Source organism: Fistularia commersonii, chromosome 4, assembly GCF_037954325.1.
Source record: "Fistularia commersonii isolate RoL2024-O1a breed Wild chromosome 4, RoL_Fcom_v1.0, whole genome shotgun sequence".
Classification (NCBI taxonomy): domain Eukaryota; kingdom Metazoa; phylum Chordata; class Actinopteri; order Syngnathiformes; family Fistulariidae; genus Fistularia; species Fistularia commersonii.
In genome coordinates this window covers 20,228,990-20,241,776 of record NC_141287.1, presented here as the reverse complement: position 1 = coordinate 20,241,776, position 12,787 = coordinate 20,228,990, and the positions used below count along the sequence as shown (strand labels likewise).

Below are 12,787 nucleotides of genomic sequence, written 5' to 3'. Positions count from 1 at the left end.
ACAATAAAAGTGTATCTTCTTCTAGAATAGAACCTTCGCCAGAGTTGGCGAATAACAGTTTTTCTTTTTTCCCCCAATTTACAGTTTGTTAAAATCTATAAAACAGATGGTTTTAATGTAGAAAACTTGAATCAGTTTTGATGTGTAAATATGACCTGTTTATTTCTATTTCTTTGGGAAAACATGATTCACACATTGACTATGACTTCTTTTCAATTGCACCTCCAGGATGTTGTCTGGATATGAAGGACTACTATCCGTTGGTGAGTGAAGAACTTCTATCCATGGATGAGTGTCGTGGCACATCGTCCTTGGAACCGAACATTCTTGGTTCCTTTCCCGGTTCCTCCAAGCCTGTTGAAGTGACAATCAAGGTGTTTTGTCTTCTGGAATAGAACCATCTTACAGTGGGGCAATGAGAGTTTTTAATTTTTATTTATTTATTTTTTTCAATTTACAGTTTGATAAAACCAATAAAACAGATGGTTTTAATGTAGAAAGCGTTCTCATCAGGTAAAAAAGATTCATGATATGCATCCTTTTAAGTAAACCGTCCATTTCTTTTGTAATACTGCCTATGTCCCTGTTGTGTCTAATATTTATCTGTATATATGTTCATAACTGTGCAATATTACATAACAGCTCCATGTACAATATTTTTTCATACTCTTGTGCACTCCTTATCTTTCACTTGGTCCTTAAGACACTATATAGTTTTGACTTGTTACTTAAGACACTATATAGTTTTCACTTGTTACTTAAGACACTTTATAGTTTTTTTGTATTTCTTATTGTCCCTTTCTCCCTTTTTTTTACTGTTTATACAATTTTCCACTATTATTTATTATTGTTATATTTTTCTTGTAACTCTGGCACAACAACTTCCTTTAGGATAAATAAAGTTGTTATTCTTATTCTTATTCTTATTCTTATTCTTATTCTTATTCTTATTCTTATTCTTATTCTTATTCTTATTCTTATTCTTATTCTTATTCTTATTCTTATTCTTATTCTTATTCTTATTCTTATTCTTATTCTTATTAACAATCTTGACAATTGACAATCTTTATAAAGCACTGATTACGAGGAAATTGACAAGAAAATTCTCCAAAACTGGACGAGTCACCAACAATGGACCAGGACTGCAAGAAGTCACCAAAATGATTAACCCCTAAGTTAAAATGAATAAATTTTTCAAGATTCCATTCTTTGAAAGTGCACACCTTGATGTGTATCAGCTGCCAAAACAATACTTTATATATTGTTTTTATCTTTTCTTCCCTTTCATTTGTATCTCATTCAGGGTTCTGTTAATTTTTTTCTTGTAACTCTGGCAAAACAATTTCCTTCGGGATGAAAAAGTTATTCCTATTCTTGTTCTTGTTCTTGTACTTGTACTTGTACTTGTTCTTATTCTTATTCTTATTCTTATTCTTATTCTTATTCTTATTCTTATTCTTATTCTTATTCTTATTCTTATTCTTATTCTTATTCTTATTCTTATTCTTATTCTTATTCTTATTCTTATTCTTATTCTTATTCTTATTCTTATTCTTATTAACAATCTTGACAATTGACAATCTTTATAAAGCACTGATTACGAGGAAATTGACAAGAAAATTCTCCAAAACTGGACGAGTCACCAACAATGGACCAGGACTGCAAGAAGTCACCAAAATGATTAACCCCTAAGTTAAAATGAATAAATTTTTCAAGATTCCATTCTTTGAAAGTGCACACCTTGATGTGTATCAGCTGCCAAAACAATACTTTATATATTGTTTTTATCTTTTCTTCCCTTTCATTTGTATCTCATTCAGGGTTCTGTTAATTTTTTTCTTGTAACTCTGGCAAAACAATTTCCTTCGGGATGAAAAAGTTATTCCTATTCTTGTTCTTGTTCTTGTACTTGTACTTGTACTTGTTCTTGTTCTAGTTCTTATTCTTATTCTTATTCTTATTCTTATTCTTATTCTTATTCTTATTCTTATTCTTATTCTTGCTCAAGAAGGACTAAACTGACTGATTTTCTTTTTATTTCTTCATTGTTTACCTCCCCCCATGTCGCCCCGCCCTCCCGGTCCTCGGTAAGTCGTGGGCACGCACAGAGGGAAAGGGGCGTGGCCTAACCCACCCAGGCCACGCCCCCTCCGGCATAATGTGCCGGCCGGGCTTCATTGAAATGAAACGTCCAGACCACGGAGACGCTCGGCGGCACGGCGGCTCCCGGGGACCCCGCTCGGGGAGTAAACTCGTCCGAAGTGACGTGAGAGCGCAACATGGTCCGGGAGTGACCCGAGGAGACGACAAGAGGAAGTTTGTTTTGTTTTTTCTCCCTCGGATGGGAATCGTCGGGGAGCCCGGCCGCCTCTCCTCCTCCTCCGCCGTGGTACCCTGAACCCAGACTACAAAAGGGACTCCGCCGACATGGACTCCTTCTTCCCGGAGGTGAGGCTTCTTGTTCGTAACCTCCACCCTCCTGCACGCTTTCCCGCTTTGTCAGATCTCCCAAGCTTCGGATCTTCTGTCGTCTTTGTCCGGGGTTCCGCTCCGCACCTCTCACCCGAAGGCACCGGCGGCTTCCTGCAGGTTCCTCCCGGGTTGCTCCTCTTCTTCTGCTGGGACGCAGAAGTGGAACTTTACTAGCCCAAACTGAGTAACTACTGATGTGTTTTCACTTCGACAATCTTCTTCTGCATACGGATCCCCCCAACACACACACGCACCCGCACCCGCACCCAAACACACACACACACACACACACACACACACACACACACACACACACACACACACACACACACACACACACACACTTTTCTTATAATGGCCCCAATTCATTTATACGACACACAATACGGAAGTAGCCGCCTTAAGTGGAGTATTAATCACCGTAGGATGGATGTGTCAATCTGCCCAGACAAACACACACACACACACACACACACACACACACACACACACACACACACACACACACACACACACAAAACCCACACGTAGGCAGACGATGTAGCCACTTGTTATAGTTCTGATGTGTCATCCTGAGTCACCCCCCCCCCTTTGGGTGTGTGTCAGTGAATCTATCTACCTCTGGTCCCGGCAGCGCCTCACCTTCAGGGATGTGTGTGTGTTTGTGTGTGTGTGTGTGTGAATCTATCCACCTCTGGTCCCAGTAGCACCTAACTTTCAGGGATGTGTGTGTGTGTGTGTGTGTGTGTGTGAGAGTGTGTGTGTGAGTGTGAGTTGGTGTGTGTGTGTGTGTGTGTGTGTGTGTTTGTATGTGTGTGTGAGAGTGTGTGAGTGTGTGTGTGTGTGTCTGAATCTATCCACCTCTGGTCCCAGTATTACCTAACCTTCAGGGATGTGTGAGTGTGAGTATGTGTGTGTGTGTGTGTGTGTGTGTGTGAGTGTGAGTGTGAGTATGTGTGTGTGTGTGTGTCTGTGTGTCTGTGTCTGAATCTATCCACCTCTGACCCCAGCAGCGTCTAACCTTCAGGGATGTGTGTGTGTATGTGTGTGTGTCTGAATCTATCCACCTCTGGCCCCACAGTGCTTCAGTGATATGTGGGTGTGCATGTGTGTGTGTGTGTGCGCGTGTGTGTGTGTGACTCGGCGTGGGTGCAGGGTTCGGGTTGGAGCTGCTCTTTACTGTCAATTGTTTTCGCAAGGATGTTTGCCTGAGGTTTTCCACTCATATGACAGAATCCTGCTCGGCCAAAACAAAGTTGCCTTTATCATTTATATATATATATATATATATTTTTTTTTAATGTCAGCTTGTGCCCTAATTTTGGGTGAAATCAAGAAAAAGGTCTCCAGTTGAGCCCGACTGACCTCCTCTTCTGGAGTCCACAAGACGGCCAAAGTTTTAACTGCCAATATTGCCGCCGCTTTTTTGTGAGGAGAACATTTTTTGAAAAAAAAAAGCAAAACTAAATAAGTATACCTATGACTCTAACGGTCGTATAGTATCGGGGTTTATCTTTGTGCGCTGGTTGTGACGCCATCCTGTCCGTCCAGAATTAAAAGGAAAAAGCAATGACCCGTCCTGGTTTTCAACTGACTTTCAGGTCAAGCCGGCATCTCGAATACCACCAGGGTGGATTTAATTAAGACGGAATTCTGGAAGTAAAGAGTCCAGTGGATTAACATGAGTCAGCGTGGCGCAGAGGCGTACGGCGAAATAAATCTCAAGTGTGTTTATACGGCGCCTCTCCGTTTAGTTCGACTCTGCATTAAGACAAAATAAGGAATCGCAATAACGGATCCCGTCACGATAACGTCGCGTATATTTTTTATACGTGTCAAAGTGGCTTTTGTTGTAAATGTATGTCAAAGAGGCACAAGTTCAAATGACATTATTTGCAGAAAATTGCTTAAAATGTAGAATTTTATCGTGAATCCGGGCCGACCGGTGTTTATGGTGGGCCGGACACGGATCCGATAGTCCTGTAGAATCGGGAAGTTTGCGACGCCCTCGCCGAGCGAAGACGGAAAGACCGCCGGGAGGCCGAGCTCGGAGGCTTTTCCCGAACGCCCGTTCTGTTCGGTTCACGCAGAATTTCCTCTCCGGAGTGAACACGCCGCCATAAAACCCTCAACGCGACTCCTTTGACTTCCCACCCAGTTCATCCCTCCGAAAAGCCGCGGAGATCTCGTCAGCGCCGCCTCACCTCTGACATCCCGCTGGGTTTGGTCATCCTGGACTTTCCTGTGGCAGGGAATGTGATGCAATGCATTCCCCAGATGGGATTTGGCACGTGTGTAGAAAAGTTTGTCTTTTAAACGACTGTTAGATCACACACACACACACACACACAAGAATGTTTTGATGCTTTGTGAAACATCCTGTTGACGAAGCCATGTGCGTTTCTAAATTTGGTCGCTTTTACAGCAGCAGCTGCTACCCTTGCAAAACCAAACGGAGGTCTTCCCATACCTGGGAAGGCATTCCTAGCAGAGCTTTGCATGACAGGCCGAATTCCTCCGTCCCAGAGATATTCTGACAAGAGGGCATCCCATCCTCCGAGCTCTGACCCCTGAAGTTTCCAGTCGTGGCCGTCTGTCATCGATGCATTGTAGCGCCATGTTGAAAAGGCTTTAGGTTTCACGTGTGCAGCACCACACACACACACACACACACACACACACACGCGCGATCCTCAAACAGCCTATGTGGTGTCTAACGCTTTGAAGCCGATGGGTCTTCATGTTGGGGAGAGCATTCTCCGGCGAGATGGGTAATGTGAGAAAGGCCATCCTGGTCCTCAGGGCGGACTATTTTCTGTTGCGACGGCAACAGAACACTGTTCCTACCCAGTTGTCACCTCCTCCAGCTGCCACTGTGGCCGCCGTCTGAGATCATCGCCCCTCGCTTTCCAGACGCGCAGGCATCGGATTTAGCAAAAGGAAGTCAGGAAGTGATGCAGGGATGTAAGAGAGGAAGGAAGGAAAGCAAAAAAAAAAAAAAAAGTGGTAATGGATCTTACATTCCTTTGACTTCTCCCTTGAATCGGGATAAAAGATAAAGTGTTTGTCGCACGTGTTGTATCAAGAACCAATAAAGGCCGTTAAAAGTGCTGCGTCTTGAATTAAAAAAAGGGCTGGTGAACAAACAGAGGGAGGTATTATTAGGCAGAGGTTTATATGTGCGTCAGCATAACTCCTGCAGCTTGGTGTTCAGTCTGGAGGTGGTTTAATCTGTCTCAAAATCACTGGGACTAATTACCAGCAGCTACAGTCTGACCACGCAGCAAATAACTTGGATAATCTGCCTCATAATAACACAGATGCTCCGAGCAAAGGGAGCTAGTTTAGATTCAGCGACCGCAGCTCATCATAAAAAAAAAAAAAAAGGTGGAATGTGTCGAACGTAGTATTTTCCATGTTTCCAAATCATAACGACCGCTTTTTCCGACTAGATCTCCTCCTCGGATTTTCCCCCTGTTCACCTGAACAACTTGTGTTTTTTTTGTTTCTTTTTCTGGGACGGTATCAGTAACGGGTTATCGGCGGGGAGCTCGGTGCTGTGATAACCTCCTGTTGACACCATGCTGTTGACTTTAGCTTTAACCTGCTACATCACCTCTCCACAAAGCTTTTGGCTTTTCTATTGTTGAAGCAAGGGACGCCTTCATCAGCTAATAACCCGGGAATTATATTTCGCTGAAAATCTCGTTGCAATTTCAATAGCCTTAAAGACTGGTCAGTGTTAAACAGCGTGACTGCGGGCCGAAGGTGCGTCAATGTGGCGTCAATTATTGCTCCATGATGGTTTTATATTTCAGATTTTGCTGAAACTCTGAACCTCAGTTTGGTTGTTTGCACAAAGAGGGGTCATGAGTCAGCTTAGGTTTTAACTTTACCTTGTGGAAACTTTTCTGAACCTGCATCCTTTGTATGGGGGAAAAAAAAAAGTCATAGGATTATCTATGAAAAATATGACCCCCGTTCTCACGTATTTACTTTTGTTGTTTGTGTAATGTTCAAATTAGAACGCTCGGGTCTTTTCAAGTCGTATGACTGATAGTTTTCTTACCGGGGATCATATTACGCATCGGGACCGAAAACCCCCGTCCGTAGAGGGTCCACAGCAGCCCCGCCCTCCCCTTTGCTTGTAAAAAATTAAAATGTCCACGGCCAAATTGGTTAAAGAGCCATCAGGAGACACTGAGTTTGCTTTGACCTCTTGTTTGTATACCTTACATGTGACCCGTAGACGGCCTTCTTTGTAAATTGGCCGCTCTAATTATGCCAAAGACCGACACAGATGATTTATAACCCCCCCCAAAAAAAAACCAGCGTCGGACAGCTGCTTCCTATGATCATGTGTGTTTTCGGCCGTGGGGAGGAACCGTGTAATTTGGGTGACATCCGAGCGATTAAGACCGGCTCAGCTCAGAAAGGGAATCATTTTTTTTGTCGAAAAACTGCCCGATTTTGATTTAGAACTCCCGGTCGGGCCCGTCCGCCCGAGATCACTTTCTCACTTCGATGGACGCGTTTTATAAAACATAATCCGGTGACGTCCGATATCCTCTCCGACGCCCGTCCTTCCTGTCCTCCCCGTGCAGAGGTAAAACCTCATCTTCACGCCGAGGACTAATTTGTCATCTTTAACAGGACGTGACGAGACATGAACAACACGTTAAAGTCTCTGGATTTTAAAGCTGAAAGACGCCGACGACACAATCTCCGACACCTTCAATGAGTCGTATGGTTTAGTAGAATTACTCAGGTCAAAGGTTAAGGTCGCTCTGGCTGCCCTGCGTGAAATGTCTCCAAATAGGCAACACATGTTCAGCAGAGGAAGATTGACTAAGAAATCCCCAAACACATTTTTGCCGTGAATTAAGCTCGCGGAAGGTTAGCGGGGGGGCGTACGTGGTTATAAACTGTCACCAGAGCGGATGGTAAACTCCATCTTTGAGCAGCTGTAGTATTTATGGGAGTACAAACGTCTCCACTGACTGAATGAAATACTTTAGCCTTGCCTTCTTTAGCAGGTGAGGCTTCATGCCAACACCACAACAATCCTTCACCGAAAAAAAAAAAAAAAACAGGATTTTTTTTTTTGTAGCCGATTTGCAGCTGTGCGTTTATCTAGGATGCTTATCCAGAGAAAATTAAAGTCGCTGTTTATCGCTGATTACGGTCACACGATAAAACGTCTCTTAGCTATCTGACCTTGGCCGCCCTACCTGACAAACACTCTGATCTGGTAATAAGAGAATTCGAAATCCTCTCCGTTCAGTCGGGCTCATCTCTCAGCTTAATAACGGTCAACCTGTGATTACTGTGCCCGGCCCAGATGTTAACTTTCCATTTTTAGCCCCCTATGATTACTGCATACAGAAGCAGCCTATTATGGGATGGGGTGTGTGTCCTCTCACACTCGCCTGTGTATCTCATTTTCCAATTTTTTTGCGAGTTAACCCCCAACACAACAGCCACCGGGGGATATGAACAAAAGGAAAAATAAATAAACAAATGACATTTTGGCAAAAAAAATGAAAGAAACCCGTCGGCTCCCCCGGTGACGTGAGCGCCGGCTCGGTTGTAATTATAGGTGTAATTGCCAGAAGAAACACCCCGCTGCTTTTATAAGCCCATCCCGCCGCACGAGTCTCTTCGCCCGACGAGTCTTTTCGGCATTTGGCGGGCCGTACATGCAAGCGACATGGCATGACTCAACTTACAGTTACGAGGCGTCTGATTTATTAGGCTTGAGCGTGTGTGGTTGGGCCCGAGGCCGTCGCAGATACGCGCCTGTTGCGATACCGAGAAACACATGAGGAGCGTTGCATGTTTCCATTAATTTCGGACAGATTTATGTTCGTGTCTCTCAACCCCGCGTCGCCCCTCTTTCAGATTCTTGGTCCTCAGGAGTGAAAGCGAGGAAACGTGAGACAAATATTCGAAGCCTTCGGGCAGAATTTCTCGCTTTTTCTCACCGCGCGGTCGATGTAGAAGACGTCCTTCTCGGAAGGCTTCAAAATTCGGAGCGGGCGCGACGTTCGCTATCCTCAGACACTTATTCCGAGCGCGGAAAAATGACTTCCAAACCTTTTGCACATGGGGTTACACACAAGAAAGTACTTCCTACAGCCTGTTGAGTTGCCTTTTCTGAAGGAAACGGTGTCTGTAGCTAATCCACATTTGAAGACCAGATGAAATGTCATTTATTGTGGTTTGGCCGACAGATCATTCAAATGTTGAGTCAGCCGCAAACCAAGGTGCTCCTCTGAGCGAGCAGAGCTCAGGGTGGGCTTTGGAAACTCTGGGAGTCGTATCGTGTCGTGTGAAAACGTGCGGTCGGGTTTCACTCCCTTCCAATGAAAGCGATTTACGAATTTGCAACCTCTTATTTTTTAGGGCTCGGTTTGTCATTCACCCGTCAGATTCTAACACTCGGTGCTTCACTTTATTCTGTTTACTAAAGGCCCTCTCTGGTTTGCATGTGCATCTACATGTATAAAAGCATCACTGGACATCTTTCTGCCGGTCACCTCACTAATGGACTGGACCGAACATTATCGTTCTGGGTCGCGTGACTGGTTTATGATTCGATCATCGTACTTTGCGATGAGCGCGGACTTCGTAATGCGATGCACTCGAGAGCTCAGTGTTTGTGAAAAGACTGCGTGATGGAGCCGCCGTTGATGTCGCGTTCGTATGCGACGCGTCCTCGTTGATCTTTGAAGCACGGGAAATGTACGCTTACGGTGATACAAGCAGGAATGTGACTAGAATCCAGAGGGGCGTCCCACTGAAAGGAGCACTTTTTGACACAAGAAGTTGTGCTGAATTGACTGCACGATCCAAAACAGCCAAATGATGTTGGTGGGAACGAAGGTCAAAGGCGGTGAAAGAGGACCCGGGTCGGCCGTAACAACCAGGACCCAACTGGCCCCGAATGTCACGGACGGTTTCCGACTGAGCGGCATTCCTCGAATATCTCCGTGATTCCTGCTGAGTGACCCCGTAACCGTCCGCTCACGACTACAAAGTACAGGGTTAAAAAAAAAGTAGGAGACAGACAAGAAGAGGAACCACAGTTGGCCCTCATAAAGTCAAAGAACACATTGGCTCGTGTTCCCTCCAAACGCGCGTTTTTCGCATCATTTGTTGCTTCTTCGTCCACGAACCAACTCCGTTTGTTGCGAAAGGTCACAACGCGGTTACAGGCGTCGCATAATTGTTTTAGAATCTGTAAAACGGCTACAGCTTTGTAGCATTTCATTTAATATGCGCATATCATCAATGAATGGAGGAGCAACAGATCCGATTTTCCAATGTCATTTTTTTTTTTTTTTTTTTTTCTCAAGTGATAAATTCCATTTGGTCTGAAACGGTTTCAGGGTTAGAAAATAGCTTTCAAACGGGAAACAGGGCGTCGTTCAGCTGTCGGGCTCCCCTGTAAAGACGAGCCCGCAGGGGGGCTTTAGGCCGCTCTTCAGGGTGAAGAGTAACAATGAAGTCCCATGGCGTCGGACCGGGGGAAGCCCCCTTCCCCACGGGACTCCTCCTCCTCCATTAGCTAATTTCTGATCAGCTGCTACCTCCATCATTAATTCATGTGCTTTCCAAAACAGATGCTGAAGGTCCCCTTTAATCGTCTGATTTCTCCCCTCAGTCACCCGTCTCGCCCTTCCTCGCCCCGTCCCGGCTGCAGATGTTCTCGTGGCTCAGAGGAAACAAAGAAAATTTAGTCGAGCATTTTCATTTAATCCCTCCTGCTCCGATACTGCGCAGTATACAGTAATATGATAAGCTCGGTGGCAGAAGCCGGCGCCGAACCGGTGGGCTCAAACCTCTTCGTCACGTTAATTCATGATCGCGAAAGTGTTTGATTTCAACGATTGATTTTTTTTTTTTTTTCGATATAAAATCATTGGCTTCTGGTGTTTGTGACGTGCAATAGGAGTTTGCGTCTCTCAGATGAGACGTTCGCAGGAAAGCTTTCCCGCTACTGGAAAGTTTGTGGCCTAAGACCTAAAGGGACCTTTGCCTGGATTCCCATCCCAGCCGCATTCAGCCTACTTATTAAATCTCACCAGCTACTTGGCGGATTTCTCCTTGTTCCGCTCACTCAGCATTCAGGAGATTTGGTTAAAACCTTGCTTTTGGCTTTGGTTTCTTTTCAATGGGCGAAACAATAAACTCACACAGTCTCAAATGAGAACAATTGAAATTATTTAACGCCGAAATATTCGGCCCGTTCCTACGATTAAAAGCCTTGTGACTTTTGAGCAAAGAGGAAAAAAAAAAAAAAAAAAAAAAGAGTCTTAATTTTAACCTTCGCTACAATTTTTTTTTTCTCCGGTCTTTTGAAAAGGGAACATTCTACCAGCGGTGGTTCAGCGGTTAAAACTATCATCTTACAGTCCGATGGTTTCGTTCCACTGTTTTTTTTTGTTTTTTTTTTCCTTTTCCAAACTTCGGGTTCCCTCTCGCCTCTCCACGTCGGGATTTATTTAATACAGGTGTCAATTTTGCTGCGTGACCCTGTCCGCTGCAGGCCAGCCGCTGTCCAAGCATCCATCGTGCAGCCGTCATGACGCGGCATTATGCCTTCCCGTTGTTATGATAATGAAAATAAGTCTTGGTCTTTGAAAAGTCAATTTAGTGATAGACCACAGGCTCGACCTTTTGAATATTCGCATCCAGAATGAGATGCATTACATCGGACTTGCATTTGATACACACCCAAGATAAATATGATAAGATCCCCGTGAGGCAGTGACATTTGAGACGGGCACGCGAAAGCAGAGTGTCCTTCAGACTCCATATGTCTGCTTTAAAATACTATCCCGCCGGGTTTTGTTTTCCATGTCCGTGCACAACACTTGAGATGCTGTCAGGAGTTCAGCAAACGTCAGCCCGGGCCGACGGTGGGCTCTACCTGCCGCGCCGACGGCGTCTCGCCGCTCTCTGAATTCAATCCGTGATCCGAGAAATTGGCTTATCGCGTCTAATCGTCGGACCGTTTTCGAGCCGGGCTTAGCGAATTAGCTTTCTTTTCTCCGGGCCGATCCGATCACTCGATACGGCCCGCCACGGAGAAAGAGCATGCGGCGCCTCGTCCTTGTACGCCCTAAAATATTCAGGGCTCATTCATTAGCAAATCTGCGAGCCGCTTGTCATTATACAAGCCAGAGAAACTCAAACCCGGCTCCCATCATTCAGCTGGTTCGGTTTCCGTGTCGCCGAGCGCGACGGGACGTTGACACGCGGCGGTGTTTTGGCGGATAAGATTACCTTCGTTCGTCGATTCTCCGTGTTCTCCGTGACATTTTAGAAATCAGCCTGACCTCCGAATGTCATGGCAACAGTTAGGCTGCGCTTTTCAACGGAGCCACGAAAACATCTGTTTACCAGAGCCACACGAGCGAGGTCGCGCTCGGTAATTAAAGCCGCTCCGTATTAGCATAGCGGAGGACTCTGTAATTTTGCGACCGGCGTCGCTCGGAAAGGTTAGCCCGGGGGGTCGTCTGGGCTGCACCAGGTGATTTTAGCGGGGGGACGACCTGACATGTGTCGATACCCGTGTTCCTTGGAGCCCCAGCTGGCCTTTGTTTGGGATATTTCCGCCCGGTTAACTTCTGAGCTCTCCGTCAGAGCCTGTCGCCTTTGTCCTGACTTAGTGACAAGAGTCTTTACGATGGAGGGGACGAGGGGAGGAGTTGAGCCGAGACCATCTGTTGCTGAAACGATGCTTTACCCTCGGACTTTTTTCGGACACGCTCCCATTCAACCCCGGAGACCCGGACCGAAGGGACAAACACATCTTTCTTGAGTCTTGGAGTGACCGCGCAGCTCTGTCGGTTTCAGTTTCCCACAGAATGCCTTTCAAATAAATATCATCGGGTCGCTTTTGCTCGGCATTCCACCCCCGGGGATTTTATCCACCTTTATCTGAACGTCATGACCGGCGTCTCTTTGACAAAATCCTTGTCTCTCCTCCCGGTACGCTCCTTATCTTTTTTTCTCTAATCCAACGCTCCACATCTAGTTACGGACGTCTCTTTGGCTATTTCTGCATTTTGTCAAATCCACTGCTCACTTCAAACTGACCCGGCAAGAAGGCGCCCACCGGCTCTCTTCTGCTAAGTTCAACTGCTTGTAATTTCCCGTTACGTAACAGCGACTGATCTTCTTAAAATCTATAGAGTAAACACTATTAATCTCCTCCCGAGACCTCAGCAAACTCACGTGAAGCGGCTTTTCCCTGAAAATGCCAAACACGGCAAACCGGTACCAGGCGGTAACGGTCGGCCGCCGG

The 12,787-nt window shown here is 45.5% G+C and overlaps 1 protein-coding gene across 1 annotated transcript in view; it reads left to right on the top strand.

Annotated features, from left to right (window-relative positions):
- The first annotated feature begins 2,195 nt into the window (after nucleotides 1-2,195).
- The window catches only part of LOC147235073 (unconventional myosin-X-like), a 28,070-nt gene continuing 17,478 nt past the window's right edge, over nucleotides 2,196-12,787 (top strand). The window contains exon 1 of the mRNA XM_086145902.1: nucleotides 2,196-2,448. Within this exon, the coding sequence (XP_086002028.1) occupies nucleotides 2,428-2,448 (21 nt within the window). The 5' untranslated portion in view covers nucleotides 2,196-2,427. The remainder of the gene's footprint in view (nucleotides 2,449-12,787) is intronic.